We start from the raw sequence: 17,893 nt of genomic DNA on the forward strand, positions 1-17,893 counted from the left end.
ACATCTTGGCTTTGGTTCTCAATTTGAGAATACATTGTCTATCTTGTGCTTATGCTGTGTATCTCTTTGTCAGATATTTTCGTTGATCCAATTACTTTATAGTCTTTTATTATGTCTTTATGCTGTACATTCATCCACTGTCTAAATTTTAATAATTATTGTCCTTTGATTTTGACATTCAGATCCAAGAGAAAAGTCCTGGGCCGTAAAGATTCAGGGGACATAAACGCGAAGTCCCGTCTCTGCCCTCCAGCACCAGTAACCTTGACCCCCAGCAATGTTTCCACAGTCATCATCCCTCCAGCCCCTCCTCTCAACATCCCTGCTACCATAGCCACCGCTACCGGGTCACAACGAGCTCCGGTGCCAATCTATCGAAGCGCCAAGAAATCCAGTACGTCCAACGAGGAGTTCAAACTCCTATTGCTGAAGAAGGGTAGCAGATCTGATTCCAGCTACCGCATGTCAGCTACAGAGATTCTGAAGAGTCCTATCACCCCTAAAACACCAGGGGAATCCCTTCAGGAAGGGCCCATTAGGCAGGCTGAAGAGCCACCTTCTACACTCCAAGAGCCCCTCATATCTGGCCTGGACCCAATCCAGATACCAGGCCTTTTTCCCAGGGCCAACTCTGAGAGTTTCACTCCCAAAACCCTGCCTATGTCAGCTGCATCCCGACAGGGACGTTCTCGGATCCCTCCTGTGGCCAACAGCAGTCGCTACAGTACACGCAGTCGCCTCTACACAGCCCCCATGCAAGCCATTTCTGAAGGGGAGACGGAGAACTCAGATGGGAGCCCCCATGATGACAGATCATCCTAAGACCACCTGATGAGAGATGTCCTCTATTCTTCTGTGTCCTACATTTGACATGGGTCCTTCTACTTTTCCAATCTTGGACAGGTTTGCCATCAAGGCCAAAAGTGTAATTCTTGAAACCTACAATATCTGATGGTTTCTGAAGTGCACCCAGTCATGGAAATACCATTCTATTCAAAGGTTGCAAACTGTTGTGAAATACTTAATTATAAAGGGATGATTATGAAAACCTTGAGGATATACCTAAATACTGTATTATTTAAAGAATATCTCCCTCACAATTGAAAGTGCAAGACATATTTTGATTGAACTGTCTTTTAAAAGAAAAGAAAAAAAAAAAAAAAACGCTTCCAAATATTTGGAAAATTATAATAAATTTTGTGGAGTACAGACAAAGAGCGTGTGCATGAGCAAGCACATGCAAAATCCACTGATATTTCTACTTCTTGTGTTTTGAATGGTGTGGATGTGTTACTGAGGAACTGCTTTCTTATTAAAATTAAAAGTTATTATGACATTTAATATTCTTTTAAACTTATGGTGCCCAAAGCATTGGCCAGACTTCCCAGAGTCCATACTCAATATTCCTGCCAACATGCAAGGGTTGTTTCATTCTGGAAGTTACTAACAACATCTCAACATAACATCAAATTCCATCAGAGCCTCCCATTAGAGAGAATATCACACAGAGCCAATCATATATTTCTTCACATAAATTATATCCAGAAAAGATAACATGATGCATGTATTTTTGTAAAACTGCGCCTCAGAACATGATGATAAATTTTCACCATGTTGCATGACCGTATATGGAAACATCCCCTGGATCCTGGTTTCTGTCGACATTTTTGTGGTTCCTTTGTATTATAAGAATTAAGTCATCTTTCACTAAGAAAGATTTTAGTGACATTTGTATCGCATTGCCGCTACTCTAAATTGATCTGTCTTGGATTTGAGTGTCGAACAAGAAGGAGCAAGGGCTTGCGCCTATTTGTCTAAGATACAGGCTAATTTTGGACAATCGCACAGTGGCCTTTCTCTACTAGAGGTGGTTGTAAGCAGGGCATCCATATAGATGGAGCTGTGTCATGTTCCACCAGAATTCAATCACATACATATTTAAACCCAACCTTGAAATCTGGTATGCCTAGACTGACTAAAGGTTTTCCAACTGCTGGCCAGTCTTGCTGTGCTGACTTGAAGTGGAAAAAGGTGCATTTCAATGCAGATTTAAATATACCATTGAATGCAGACGGTGAAAATGCTTTAGAAGGTCCTCAATCGGTTTGACTCGAGGTTAATTTGGAAAAAGGTTTCCAAGAACCAACCTCGCTTTTGCACTTCATGATTCTTCAAGAATATTCCTTGAAAAGAAAATATATCTTATAATGAAATGCATATGTATATTTGTACTGAATATAAAAAAAACTCATATCTATATAAAATGACGAGCAGAAATTTTATAGGGAATCAATCTGAGTGTAGCAGAGAAGAAAAGGTCTCACTGACAAATTACACATAGCAATGTACACTGTTCTCCTCTCCTTGTTGCCTCTCCTTCATTTGCACTGACCCAGTAGCATAAGACAGGTGAAAGCTCAGCCAGGGCCGCTGGTGTGCACCATTTTGTCTTACCCTCCAAACCTCACCTCCCAAAATCTGAAAGAGAGGAGACTAGAGGAGGGAGAGCAGCAAAGTACTCACTGTTTTGCTGTAGCCTTTAATATCCAACACCAGGGTTAGTGTATGCCGTAAAACCTTTGTCGTCCTTCCAACTAATTTTACGCATGTCAGGTATCCGGTGTGCCACAGTTGCTATCACCAGTGGAAAGCTTGACCTGTCACCTGCCTACCACAGCAAACACAATACATGTACTTCTTACAGTCAGAGACCGTACTTCAATTAAAACCATTCACTGTATTCTGTGAATACCTCAGCAAGCATATTACTGTTTTATTGTAAATGCTAGATAGATAGATAGATAGATAGATAGACAGATAGACAGATAGATAGATAGATAGATAGATAGATAACAAACCACAACTGTTTGATACTCAGCGAATCTCAATTGCAGAACTGACACTGTGTAAGATGGAGAGAGTAAAAAGCTGTGAACTGATTATTAGAATTTTACATTCATCATACCCATATTGCTGAAGCGCACTTGTTCCTGTTCATTGTTTTATTTGTTGTGTTTTCTATCGCATGCAATAAGTAAAAAGGGGGGGGAAAAAGGAGATGAAAAGAAAAGGACACCACCAAATCATTATTTTTATCTGAGGGATGTCTCCATGAGAAAAGATTTTGTATTTTCCATTCAAATGTCAAGTTCAATAGTGTGTTCTATAGATGTACAAACTGTCTGGCTAATTCTGTTCTGTATAGTCGTGATCACAAACAGGGGTTTATCTTGTACTGTATATCTACTCACTGGACAATCATACGTATAAGAGACTGTAAAGAAAATGATATAGAATCTGTCGGGAGGGAGAATCCGAACACTATTGCGTCCTACTCGCGCCGGAGCTGTGGAAGCGAGGAGAAATATTTTCCAGGAGAAACTGCTGATTACGTTTCATATCTGGTGCATATCTGGACATGCGGCTTTGGATAAAATGTACAAATAAAACAAGTATAGAAAAGGGAAAAAAAAGAAAATATCATAGACCTAAAATCTACTTTGATAATGATCTGAAAGACACCGTCTACTTTTGACTCACGGCTGATTTCTTTTTTCATTGCCACAAAACATTATTACTGAATGATTACAGTAAGAAATGTGTAATACAGTATTACATGAAAAATGCAACGTGACTCTGAATTGCCATTTAAATACTTAAAAAAATACTTCAAGTATTTGACAATTTGTTTAGTGTGATTTATCCGTACTGTCCCTGGCATTGACGCTCTTGGGGTAATTTAAGACTGTTTCCTTCATTTGTAAAAGCAGTGAACAGAGGATCGGTTGACACAATTTGATTAGAAAGACAAACTTTGAGGTCGCCATGCAGACTCTACTTTAGCAGTCATTTCGCCCTCTCGAATACAACAAACAAAAGAATCTATGTCTTTTATAGATTTTTGTTTCCTAACCAGTTTCCAGTGTCTGCGTGCAGTTTTACCCTAAGGGGAAGTATGACAACAGCCACTTGATATTTTTATTCAGAGGTGTACAGTATGGATTAACACTAAACAGACTTTAAAATATGTGAAAGAGAACTGAAAAAAAAAAATACAGACATTGAAGACAAACTGTAACTATTTAAAAAGAAAAAAAAAAGCTCCATGTTTAACACTAGCTAAGACTTAACAGATTTGAATCACTTTTGTATTTTTGTATAAACCTGTAAATAAGTTTTTAAAGGAAAAAAAATGTTGCAAATTCTTTCTTTTGTAAAATAAATCAATAAAAGATTAAGTTTACATGATTATTTCCAAGCCTTTGTATATTTTAGAGCTGTGCAACACCTTAAGTCTTGTATTTATTTATTTTTTTTGGGAGGGGTGGGTTACAACATTGTGAAATTTCCATTATTCTATATCTAATTCATTTAAACAGCTCATCCGGCTGCTTAGTAACTGTGCATAGAAAAAAAAAAAGCCAATAAATGTGACTGCAATGAAATGGAAGGCCTTTTGTGTGACACTTCATTTCCGCCCCATTAGAATTGAGTGTACTGAGAGAGAGTCTCCACTAGATGGCAATGTTTTGACGTCGTTTAGTTCCTGTTTCAACCACAAGGTAATAGTTGGATTCTGTCATTTAAGTGTCTAACTATGGATAATTATGATTGGATGGAAAAATACAAATAACAATAACAATAATAAAAAAAAACATAAAAATAAGAAAATGCAAGGATATAAGAAATGTCTGTAAAGAAAAAAAAAAATATTTAGATATTTTTGACCTGAAGAAATCAATTTGGAGGATTTTGCATGACCACACATCTTGAATATTAAACTACTAGGTCAATGCATTAAATTAATTGGTCTAAAAACGAAAATGCTCAAATGCCATTTCAATTTAATTGGCTTGAGAAATGAGATTTGCTTTATTAGGCATTGAAAGAAAGTCTTTAAACTGTAGCTTAATGAGCAAAATTATGACCTCAAGGTGCACATTAAAGTTTATTATTATTATTCATTTATTTATTTTACAAAATGTTAAGCTTTATTTTTCTTTTTTCTTTTTGGTCTTCTTACAGCTAGGTCGGAGTGCGGCCTCTGAGTTAATGTTATTATTAAAATTTGTCATCAAACTACAGGTCACAAAGTCAGTAATAAAACATTTTTATGTTTCTAAATTTAATAACTCACTGCGTGTAATTTGTTTACCATAACCACTGATAAAACTTACTGTGGTTGGACGGACGTCTCTCAAACTGTTCCCGGCTCCTGTTTGTTTACATTAACACACCATGCTGCTAGCCGTTAGCATCTCTGCTTGGCTAACGCTCCCTGCTAACGTCCAAAACGTCCAGGTGCTCCTTCAAAAGGAACCCGACTGTTACAACACCTCTAACAGCAGTTCCCATTGCTTTGACAGCAACTGTCATTCAAAGAATAAATTAAATAAATAAAATGAAATAAAAACTCTTCTATACATCTGGAAAATTATAAGAAAGGAAACTTGTGGAGTACATGAACAAACACATACAAAATCCACTGATGTTCTACTTCTTCTGTTTTGAACTACGTAGTCATGTTACAAAGAAACTGCTTTCTTATAAAAATTTAAAATTATTATAATATTTAATTTAACTTATGGCATCCAAAGCATTGGCCAGATTTCCCAGAGTCCATACTCAATATTCCTGCCAACATGCAAGGGTTGTTTCATTCTGGAAGTTACTAACAACATCTCAACATCAAATTCCATTTGCAGATCTGACAAAGAGAGTATATTATACATGCCCAATCACAAGTTTCTTCACATAAATTCTATCTAGAAAAGATAACATGATGCATGTATTTTTGTAAAACTGCGCGTCAGAACATAATGATAAATTTTCACCATGTTGCATGACCGTATATGGAAACATCCCCTGGATCCTGGTTTCTGTCGACATTTTTGTGGTTCCTTTGTATTATAAGAATTAAGTCATCTTTCACTAAGAAACATTTTTGTGACATTTGTACCACATTGCCGCTAATGTAAATTGATCTGTCTTGGATTTGTGTGTCAAACAAGAAGGAGCAAGGGCTTGCGTCTATTTGTCTAAGACACAGGCTAATTTTGAAAAATTGCACAGTGGCCTTTCTCTACTAGAGGTGGTTATAAGCAGGGCATCCACAAACCCAACCTTGAAATCTGGTATGCTTAGACAACAAAATCCCACAGTGGCAGCAGTGTTGGAAAGCAATTAACTATACTGACTCAAAGGCTATTTTTGGTGTAAATAAACTTTACATTTTCTTTTACTTTGAAATGTTCACATTTGTGGATAAATTAATATAATCCAAATTTACTTAATTTGGATTTACTCTCTGTTTAGATGACTTTTAGCTAGATTTCTACACAATGATATTCTGTAGGTACTTTCACTTCTCCCACAACTAAATAGCATGCATATGACGGCACTGACTGAGTGAAGGGTTTTTCTGTTGGATTAATTTCCGAAAGCATGTGGATCCCTTTGGGTGGTGAAATAATAACTGACTGGAGAGCTACTTCTAAAACATTACAGGTACATATTATATATGTATTAGCCCAGAAACTAATTGCTGTCTGCAGGTTTCCTTAAAGCTGTGCACACTATTTATTTTTTATCTCTTATAATAAATGTAGATAAATGGAAGTAGACCCTACAATGTGAGTCGTAAGGAGACCTGCTGGTGAGCTATTTGAACTCACTGAGCTGTTGGACAATGATTCCTTTTGGACTTTCTTTAAATAAGACGTCCATGATCCTGTGACCCTTAAGTCGCTATACCCCCAGGCACACACAACCCACTAAAATTACAAATTAACTTCTACCATGCTTGTGTGTTTCCCTCCCTTTTTCATTCAAATTATTTTAAGACTTAATTATTTTCTGTCTCTTTATTTCCAAATTAAGTTTCCCCATTGGAATCTGCTCAGCTAACTCGACCGGGACTCCACAACATGGGAAAAATTTCCTTTTTTCATTCTTTTAAACATAACATAACTAGATAAAACATCTTCAGTTTGCTTAAGATCCAAACACATGCGACTAATAATGGTGGGTTATAAGCAGACATTCCTTCGTTTTAGGGGGTCACAAGTTAAAAGGTTGGGAACCACTGCCCTAGGCTATTAAAAAAAGAAAAATGTGCCAGTAACCATGTAGGGGGTCTCAAACACTTAAATGATGTAAACAAAGGTTTAATTGTGTGAATGCATATCAAACATATATAACAAACATCTTAAAAAGTCATATATATATATACACACACGTAATAATGCAAAGTGATAGATGACAAGGCATAAAAAATATACATAGTTGGTTATTGTGCAGTCCCTCTATGTCGTAGTTATGACCACAAAATGCTAATGATGTAAAACAAACTACTAAAAACCTGAGTTTCACATTAAAGCAAGACGGCTTCAAGTATCAACTTGTCACCACTACAGGAGAGCAACAGTGTGAAATGCAGCTATGCAGCTACGACAGACGGGATTTGGTTTGAAAATGGTTCTGAAATGTTCAGAAAATGAGAATTTCTGCCATCGAAAAAAACCAACAAAACAGATAAATATTTCGTAATTACTCAGACACGATATCGTCTCGTAGGTAGTTGTTTGATGGTGCGCACAAAAAGTATTCCAGGCAGAAACGAATGATTACACATACAGGTTGATACACTTTGTTATAGTACAAAATGATATCAAAAACAACCTTTTAGTTTAACTTTATACAAAACAGTTTCTCCATCGGTCATCGTCTCTCAAGAGAGGAGATCCTGAACGTCCTGTACAGCAAACTCAAACTCGACCGTCAGTTATGCTACTTTCATTTTGATTTCAAAACACTTACAGGATTCCAGTCGTTGAATGTGTGTGTATGTGTGTGTGTGTGTGTGTGTGTGTGTGTGTGCGCGTGTGTATTTGTGTGACTGTCGAAGCGTAATACAATCATGTAGCCACAGTGCTCAAGCTGAGCCTGACCAGCTCGAATGTCTTCCAGCATCCTGACACAAATGAAAGAGAAACAATTCTTCAATAACTGTTTTCCTACATCTACAGTCTGCTGTGCGTATTCACAACTAATAAAAAGGTCTCTCCCAAAACACGATAGTCAGCATTTAAAAGAAATTGGTGCCCAGTCTAGTAAAGTTAATACAGGACTTAGAAATATTTTTCAAAGACTGACTTAAAGGAACAAGATTTCTCCAACACAAAAACCTTCAGCACTCCTCGCTCCCACAACTGGGGTGCCCCCGTCGTCCAGTACCTGTTACCAATAATGCTCATGACTCCATACACAGACTGGCATGCATAAACTACATATGACAGCATGTAACACACAAAGTCATTCCAAAACTGTATTGCGTTGTTAGAAATGATGCAGTGATGCATTCACTGGCTGTACCTGAACTAGCTTTCCTAGTCTTTAGTGCAGAGTGTTCATCCTGAAATTCTGACCAGAGAAAAAAAAAACACTTGGAAAAAATGAAGATAGAAAACCTACAGTGGCGAAGAGGTGAACTGATAATGATTGATAAATTACAGGCTCCAGATATTGGTAGTAAGGCAAAAACAAAAAGACACAAATGTGAGTAAGAGTCCTAAAACCTACGTTCAGATATCAAATACGATACGGCTATGAAAATAATGCCTTCGTGTGCTGTGTATGTGTTTTAAACCGTGTTCTGTAAATAGAAGAAGAAAATGTGTTGCGGTCAGGGAAGTCACTAGGATTTCAGAAACACTGAGGTACACTGTTATTGTTTAATGATACTTTCTGTGAATTGTGAGCGTCTCAAATGCTGCTCTCCTCCACGTCTCCATGAATATAAATCTGAAATCCGTTTGTTTGGCAGCCTCAGGTCATGAAATACTCACCATCTAAAAGCTAAAACTCTCTACCGTTTGGTTAAACCCCAAATTAACACAAAGAGCCGGGAACATGACCTCAGTTGTCCTCATTGTTGGTTGCGTCTCCGGTTCAGGAGGATTTAACGCAGCGCTACGTCCCTGTAGAGTAATATGGGTTTTGTGTGTGTGTGTGATGCCGGTGAGAAACAAGAGCTCCCTCATCTCTACGGTTTGGTCTGTTTCAGCTTCTCGATGTGGTGGCAGAGCTTGAGCGCCGGGCCCAGCTTCAGACCCATGTACTTCATAATGACGTCACTGCGCAGCAGCATCAACGCCTTGCCGTCAATCTCCTGTAGGGAGAGGAGATTTTTATCAGCAGGGAGCATATTACACACTTCCTCTGAGAAAAACAAAGAAACAATGACTAGATTAAGCCGTTTCATTCATCATGAGTTTACAAGGAAATTGCATATTGTAGTTGTATTGTAATCTGTTCACTGTACCCCGTTTTAAAAAAGTTGCGTTGGTTACCATTAAAGGACAAAAGTGTCCTCATGCTAATATTTCTTTCTACTTTTTTTTTACATGAATTTTTTGATCAAATTCAGTCCTAATCATAAATACCAAATGTTTGATAATTTTTTGAATTTTTACCCTTTATATGCCACTGTTTGTGATGGCATCACAATTTTTTCGTTAAGAAAACACACAAAAATTGAAATATCTGAATGCAATGTGGGATTTTTCTTGGGGGGGGGGGGGGATTATTAGAGTCTTGGATACGTCAATGATTAGTAAGTGACACTGATTTTGATGGACTTGTTTTTTTGTAGTCTGTGCTGTTTTTATGGGGTAACAATTTAGGTTACACAGTGTAAATAGATAGATAACAGATAGATAATAATATAGAGTATTATGGGATTTGAAAAAATATCAAAATTTGTTAAAAAAATGCACACCTTAGCCCAATATCATAGCAAAAAGCATAACCAACACTAAGTCATCAAAAAAATTAAGCTGGAAAAGGACACTTTTGTCCCTAACAGGGCATGAGGACATCACAAAGAAAAAAGTTTATGGAGATGAAATACTTACATGCTTCCTGAACAGTTCGACGTGCGGGCCGAGAGTCTGGGGATCGGCCTCTTGGACAAACCGTATGACGTCGTCGACTGACCAGGACGAGGCGTTGTTTGCCGAACCGTCCTTGTCTTGTTTCATACTGTCTGGACCAGTTGTTGAGCTAGCTGTTGACGAGAGGGCAAGAGAAAGGGGGGAAAAAACAAAACAAATTAAACTAATACCTTTATCAAATTATAAATGAAATGCGGAAACAACAATGGTGTGACGAGAGACCGTGGATTTTTAAAGAAATTTAAAAAAGCGAGTCGTGGTGATCACGGAAAGAAAAACTAAAACATTGGTGAGAGAAAGTATATTTTATAGATGCATATTAAAGTAAATTAATAATAATTTAGCTAATTAAATTAACTAATTAAAATTGACTTTAATGAATAAAATAAAGTCTAAATCTGAATATTCAAAGTATATGATGCAAACACAAACTTTGCAACGCCCAACGCAAGGAAATTCCGTTCATGACTTTGATATTTTCTTTTTAAATATATATATTTGGAAGCCACTCCAAACGTTTGACTAGGGCACATTTTTGGGCTGAATTTTATAAATATATATATATATATATACAAGAGAGTTACCTAGATAACCAGAGCCTGGAACATCCACTCGTGACCAAGTGTCAGCTACTGCACAAGGCGAGAGAAAAGGCTTTGCTACTTAATCCTCAACATTTGAGTGGTTTGACGGACCCTGGGGCAGCTAACTGAAGGGAGGTGGACGGTTGTGAAAAGGCGTACCCGTAATTTAAAATAACACAATCTTGGGATACAAAGAAGCGCATCTGCAAGCTTAAATTTCCTTATTTCACAGTTTCCCTTTGAAAGAACCGAGTCAGACAATGCGACAATATTCTCCTACCCTCGACTCGTCTGTGCGCGCACATCGGCCCAAGTTCAGACGGGTTGGAGCTGACGCGTCTCAGGGGCGGCGGAGTTTGCGTGTGCCCGGGATAATACGGCCGCTCTCTCTTTGCCGCTCTGTACTCCGATGTGGTGTGAAGGGGACGCGTGCTGGGAGGGGGGTCCTTCGAGGAATCGTCATTAGATAGGCCGTTTTCGGCACGGGACAACGGTTCTGTTGGCAGAGATTAAGAGTGACTGCAAGACTGAAAAGTTGAGCACAACACTGAACCATACACATAATAATAGCACAGTGGCAGATTCATGTAGGTAGTACAGGAAACTGAAACTACAATGGTGTTGAGTAGGTCAACTTATTTTAATAGTGCAAAATAAAGGCCAATGGTGGTGATGCAAACAAAAGCCAAAGTACTAATGGTTCATAGTAATTCAAAAAAATTTTAATCTTCCCCTTTTGAATATTAAAACTTGTTATTTCCTCCTTTGACAGTTTCTCCATACACACATGTCCCTACCTGACTTGGCTCTGTTGTAGAAACGTGTGTTGTTGCTGTACGGGCTAAACGGCTGGGAGCTGAACAAACTGTCACTCTCCAGATGCTGGCACATGTTCTCCAAGAACCGCAGCACAGAAGACGCACTGGACACCGAGGGCAGCTTCACGTAGCGGATGCCGTGTTCCGATCGCACTGGGGAAAGAACAGAACATCTATTGGTTCGAATGTGTCTGGTAGCGTCGGACAAACCGCCCCACGCATTCACAGCGACATAAAACAGCAGATGGTTTAGGGTTAGCACCCTCCTTTTTTTAAACCCGCATTTTTTTTTTTTCTTCACCCAATCCCACACTGCATTATACCCTCCCACCCAAGCCAAGCCTGCACAAATCCACAAATTAAAACCCCTCTCCCCACCCCAACCTCACCCACAGACTGCACAATCCGGGCCCCCAAGGGAGACTCAATCCTAGAAGCCCAAACCAGGTTAGATGCACATGTCACTTCTGATTACAGACACAGTGCTCACATCAGCTGCTGCCACGGGCACCATCTTTTAATCCTCCTCTCTCCCCTTTCTCTCTCTCACACACGCAAACACCATATTCCTGTGTGCTCCAACCAATTTCACCTGGCTGATTGCTTCTGCAGGACATACTACACTATTAGAAATTAGAAATTATCTGGCACTTTAACACTTTATTTTAACATTTAACATTTTGGGGTGTATGAGTATTACTTTGCTTGCAAAGAGTCAGATGAAAAGATACCAATAGTGTCGGTTAGCTTAGCATTAAGACAGTCACAAAAAAAAAAAAACCTGCCACACACCGTTAGTCTGTCTCTTTATAAAGGTTTATTATTATTATTAACCGGAATAACAACAATCACATCATTCATTAACCCATAGATTATTTATTGTTTAATCTGGAAATTAAATCTGGAAATCTGTTTATGCCGAGAAAGCGTATTTGACTGAATTCCTATTCTACATACAACCAACTATAATTCTGCAAGCTGTTCTAAGGATTAAAAAGACCGCATATAAAATATTCAAGAGGTGCTGGCCAGTGACAAGGAACTACACCGATCATCATAACATTATGACCACCTTCCTAATAATGTGTAGGTCTCCCTTGTGCCTCCAAAACGGTTGAGGCTCATCAGAGAATGGACATGGGCCTTCTGAGGGTGTCCTGTGGTGTCTGAATGTTGTTAGTGGGGGCATTTGGGTCCTAATGGGGTCCTATGGGTTGAGGGGAGGGGCCTCTGTGGATCATCCCACAGATACTTGATCAGTTTGGGATCTAGTGAATTTGGAGACGAGGTCAACACCTTATGCTGTTTTTCATGTTTTTTAAGTTGTTCCTGAAGTGTTTTTGTGCCTGTGTCAGGCTGCATCCTGCTGGGGATGGCTGCTGCCATCAAGGAGTGTCATTGCTACGGGGTGGGGATGCCTGGTCTGGTCTAGGTGGGTGCTACATGTCTAAGTAACATCCACATGAATGAATACCAGGTCCAAAAGTTTCCCAGCAGAACACTGAATTGTCACAAGATGGTCAATGTTATTTACTTCTCCTGTCAGTGGCCATAATGTTGTGGCTGAACGGTGTACATGGTTATGCTAAGGTAACTGACTGTTGGCACTAACTAAACTATTTACTATTCATCTTATACTATAGCCTAAGACAAGAAATCTATGGTCTAAAACCCCGAGTTAATGCCCCTGAATTTTGCTGAAGTTGAACGTGATTTGCTGCTTTCTTTGTTTTATGTAATTTCTTATGGGAGACATCTGGTATTGCGCGGTTTCGCAGAGAGAAGCACACTGTGGGGTTCGCTGCATTTACCTCTGATGACCTCTCCTCCCGTATGGGACTGGCTCTGTAGAAACGACAGCAGGACGGACTGCTGGTATGTGCAGTCCACGCAGGCCTGGACAGCCTGCTGGAGCACTGCGTTGACAGGAGCTGGGCCAAAGTGGTCCGGGAGCTGCTGCACTAGTTTCCGGTCCAGATGCGGGCCGTAGTCGCCGTGCTTGTTCACATAGACGCACACTGGAATGACACAAAGAAACAAAACATCAGCACACAACAATGAACAACAACAAGAGTGAAATGACATTTTTCTTAACTGCAGAATCAAGCTGAAAACAGTGTACTCAGGAAATATTTCCTTTTGTACACACTGTGGTGTAGATGTAATTTTAATGTGAAAACATATTGTTGTTCGTTTATTTATTGAACCCTGACTTATTATAATTATTCTAAAGCATCCAGACACTTGGAATTTGTGGAAGCCCCCTTTGGTAGCAATTACGGCTTTGGGTTTTGTCAGATAGTCAACATTTGCACATCTGGATTTGGGCAGTTCATCCCATTCTTTCAAGCTCTGTCACATTAGATTGAAAGCACATGAGAACTAATATCTACAGGTCTCTCCACAGATGTTCTATGGGGTTTAAATGTGGGCCACTAAAAGACAGTCGGAGATTTATTCTGAAGCAACTCTGGCATTGTGCCTGCTGCATCCTAAAGGTCATGCTGAAAAGTGAACCATAACCATAGTTTCAAGTCCCTGCACTCTAATTTCTTCAGGTAATTCTCTGTAGTTTGCTGCACTCATTGTTCCCTCAATCCCGCTGTCTTCTTGCCCTTCCATCTGGGAAATACAATAGCATGATGCTGCCACCACCATGATTCACCCTGGGGATAAACAGGGCCTGGCCTTCACGTTCTTTATGTTCTCAGCATCCTTTAAATGAACTTTTATAAACTTAAATCTTAATCTCTAGGACAAATAATCTGATAAATAATGCATATACCAGGGCAATATTTCTAGAGTGAGTCTCTCTTTAATGCGCGCATGCATACATGCATGAGTTATGTCCATTATCTCAAAACGGAAATTTGAAAAACAAGCCTTACACTTTGACGTAATTCCTGTACTTCATGTACAGAGTAAATGGAAGCCAACACTAACCAAAGCACTCCTTGCTCAGTTACTCAGTTAGGCAGACAGCCAGCTCTACAAAGAGTCTACCGATTCTAAGCGTTTTCCATTTCCTGGTTATTGATGCCACTGTGCTCCTGGGAAACCAGAGAGTTCCTTGAATTTCGTGGCTTTTTTTGTCCTGACATACACATTTCTTGGAATATGTGCACACCGAGTGTGACTCTAAACAAACTATGTCTAATTAATTCAACTTGGCACAGGTGGACCCTCTGTTCTAGACACATTTCGAGGATAATTAAAGCAAACAGTCTGAACCTGGCCACAAGAAGTAGTGGAACAGCAACCCTTAAGAGTTTTTGATCTATGAGGACGTTTCTAAAGTCGCTATGTGTATGTGGATTAATTTTATCTGCCTAAAAGAATAAACTGTGCAAAAAGTGAATGGATCTGAATACTTTCTGAATCCACTAAACACGTAAATCCATTTTATCGGTGATTCAGTTTACCTGTGCAAACTACATTTGAGCTGTTGCTAAGGTTGTTGTCCACTGAGACATGGCCAGCGCTGAGTCTGGTCTCTGGAGGAGGAGGAGGAGCTGTAACCGATGAAGCCCCCAGGGACTGCACCACCCGAGGCTTCTTCTGGAGCAAAGCAAAAAAAACAAACAAACCCTTTCTCATTAAAGCTCTGTAACCCACAAAGGCTGTTAGTTAATGATTTGTTAATGGTGTGCTTTAACTCCACCACACATGAAAAAAAAAACTGCAAAACAGCACAAGTATCCACAAAAACTCTCTTTCCTCAAACAGTCCACCTCTGGCCATGTGTCCACTCCATCAAAATCACGTCTGACATGACACACAAAACATAAAATGACAGGGTCACAGCCGACTGCGTAATAGATTACAACTCTTGTGACATCTCACCTTGTTCTTAGGCTTGGGCCCTCGCTTCTTGTGTGGTCTGGGGGCCAGCTGGACCTCAGAGCCGGGTCCGGCTGGGCTCTGCGATGCTCCATTTACTGCCGCCGCTGCCGCTGCCTCAGCCGCTGCCTTCAGCAGAGCAATAGTCTGGGATTTGGGACGGCGACCTCGGACGCCCTTGCGAACAGGGAGGGGCGGCAAGGGGTTGGGCAGTCGATATGAGGTCTGCATGGAGGAGGAGTTGAAAGAGGAGCGACGTGTTGCTGAGGTGGAAGAAACTGGGGCCAGGAGTGCACCAGGGAGGGTAACTGGGGAAAGAAGAGATAGAAAAATGCATACATAAAAAAAAAAAAAACAGAAGTAACCAGATATTTGTAGCCACAGGACACAGTGAGAAACAGTTATTTTCATTGGCGATCAAGATATTTTCCAAGTCCATAAATTATTTTTTGGGTTTTATTGTATATTGTTTGACAAAGGAAAGCATAAAATCCTTTTAACAAGTTTGAGCCAATGCACTTTTTGCTTTTGCAGTTATTTGGTAGGTGACGTAACTAATCGATGCAGCTCTACAAAAACAACATCCTAATTATATCTGATCTCCATAGAAACACAGGGGCTTCAAATAAAGACGTGCAGAGAATCTCCTTCGCTGTCGGCCCCTGTGCTGGAGCAAGAAAGGGGGAAATGTGGATAAGAAGGAAGACAAAAGACAGGGGAAAATGGATAACTGAGCGGTCCCGCGGAGGAGATTTGTTTGGATTTCTCTCTAGTCCTCCGAGACTGGCAGGTCCTTTGTGCTGAGCCCCTCCCTACACTGAAATCAGAGTCAAAAGTCACGATTCCCCCAGAGACCTGCCTGCTAGACGATTCCTCAAACCTCCTCTTTCTTGCAACACAACAAATATAGAGACTGTGGTGATCATGTGTTTTCTTCACACAGATCTAGATATTCTTAAAAGCTTAAACAAGGCAGTGTGGTTGTGATCAGTCCTGTGTTACGGACATGTTTTCGAGAACAGGCAGCTCATCTTTACGTTTTAACTCGCCCCCTGGTTTCACTTTTGGATCCGAGTAAGTGGCGAAACACACAGGAAACACCAGTAACTGCTTTTTACGTCAACAGATGCAACTCAAAAACAACTAAAAAATGAATCTGACTTCACTGCTACTTCATGTTACGCATCAGCCGGTGAGAGTATCGGTGGATGTCATGAGGAATGTTATATCTGATTATTAGGCTATTACGGCCTATTCAGAAACACACCTAATGTATTATTCTTGTTCGTCTACGTCATTTCTGTGCAATATGTGCTTTTAAGAGGAGTACTCCTATTAGAGTTGGTCATTATGATATTAAATATAGCTAGTTAGTCTGTAAAATATTTTTTGTACCCTTAGTTTTTCTCCTACCAATCGGCCACAACATTATGACCACTGACAGGAGAAGTACATAACATTGACCATCTTGTGACAATTCAACGTTCTGCTGGGAAACTTTTGGACCTGGGATTCATGTGGATGTTACTCAGATGTGTAGCACCCACCTAGACCAGAACAGGCACCCCCACCCCATAGCAATGACACTCCTTGATGGCAGCACCCATCCCCAGCAGGATGCAGCCTGACACAGACACAAAAAACATGAAAAACAGCACAAGGTGTTGACCTGGCCTCCAAATTCTCTAGATCCCAAACTGATCAAGTATCTGTGGGATGATCCACAGAGGCTCCTCCCCTCAACCCAGAGGACCCAAATGCCCCCCATTAAGCCTCAGAAGGCCCATGTCCATTCTCTGAGTCACAACTGTTTTGGAGGCACAAGGAAGACCTACACAATATAAGGAAGGTGGTCATTATGTTATGCCTGGTCGGTGCATCAAAACTGTATTTTTGTATCGTCTTGCCCTACCGCTGTAACATGTGAATTTCAGGGACCAACAAAAAGTCGTAACTTATCGATCTGCTAAACTGGAAGAGTGCATCTGTGTTATGAATCATCCATCGGTTTTACCAACCTAACTTTGTTTCCAAATTACAGAAAAAAAAAAAAATTCTCAAAACAGAATTGCAAAAATAAACCTACTTGATTGACATTATATAAACTGGAGATTAGGTCCAACTCTGAAATCCTAATCAGCGTAGGTGTTAAGAAAGAAAGAATGTGATAATAAAGAGAGAGGGGAGGCAACATTCACTGTTTCTAGAGAAAACCGTCAGTTTCACCTCCACCACTCTGTTCTATCATTAGCCTAAGCACGACACTGTGATATGATCAGATAATTATCATAGTGAATGTGTGAAAGAAAGAGGGGGAAGTGAGAAAGATAAGCATCTCCTATTTCAATAGCAATGGTGAAAGCGGGGTCCTGAGAGTGCATGTGGAAGCTCTCAAGGGGCCAAAGCTTTCATTAGACCCTTCTTGACTGAAGCAATATGGAGCGACTATGGAAGGTCTACAGTATTCTCTGAGGGGGCCAGCCCCGGCGTCCTGAAAGCTGCTTAATTGGGAAATGAGTGAAAGTGGGCGTAGAATAGAGAAGTGTCTTGTTTCAGGGGGCGAGGGCTCGCTCGGAGGGCACGCCGAGATCAGGCACACAAAGCGCCCTCGCAGAGCAACAGCGATACCGAGCCGCACGCACAGTGGAGCGCTCATTCACTCCAGCACAGAAGCCATAAACCCTACAAAGGCAGATCA

At 40.1% G+C, this 17,893-nt stretch overlaps 2 protein-coding genes across 3 annotated transcripts in view; one reads left to right on the plus strand and one right to left on the minus strand.

The window, feature by feature from the left end:
• Positions 1–822, plus strand: part of nhsb (Nance-Horan syndrome b (congenital cataracts and dental anomalies)) — a gene marked incomplete at both ends in the record, with an annotated part of 44,943 nt that extends 44,121 nt beyond the window's left edge. The window contains one exon of the mRNA XM_084541144.1: positions 183–822. Coding sequence (XP_084397270.1) covers positions 183–822 — 640 coding nt within the window. The remainder of the gene's footprint in view (positions 1–182) is intronic.
• Positions 823–7,156: 6,334 nt separating this feature from the next.
• Positions 7,157–17,893, minus strand: part of scml2 (Scm polycomb group protein like 2) — a 30,541-nt gene continuing 19,804 nt past the window's right edge. The window contains exons 8-14 of one of the 2 annotated variants that reach the window (XM_084541987.1): positions 15,199–15,503; positions 14,778–14,910; positions 13,167–13,373; positions 11,335–11,508; positions 10,818–11,033; positions 9,915–10,066; positions 7,157–9,169 (exon numbers count right to left, since the gene is read on the minus strand). In XM_084541987.1, coding sequence (XP_084398113.1) covers positions 9,044–9,169; positions 9,915–10,066; positions 10,818–11,033; positions 11,335–11,508; positions 13,167–13,373; positions 14,778–14,910; positions 15,199–15,503 — 1,313 coding nt within the window. In that variant the 3' untranslated portion in view covers positions 7,157–9,043. Of the gene's footprint in view, positions 9,170–9,914; positions 10,067–10,817; positions 11,034–11,334; positions 11,509–13,166; positions 13,374–14,777; positions 14,914–15,198; positions 15,504–17,893 lie in introns of both variants that reach the window. The other variant, XM_084541986.1, reaches the window with a different exon arrangement.

This window comes from Chelon labrosus (assembly GCF_963514085.1).
Source record: "Chelon labrosus genome assembly, chromosome: 3".
Taxonomy (NCBI): Eukaryota; Metazoa; Chordata; class Actinopteri; order Mugiliformes; family Mugilidae; genus Chelon; species Chelon labrosus.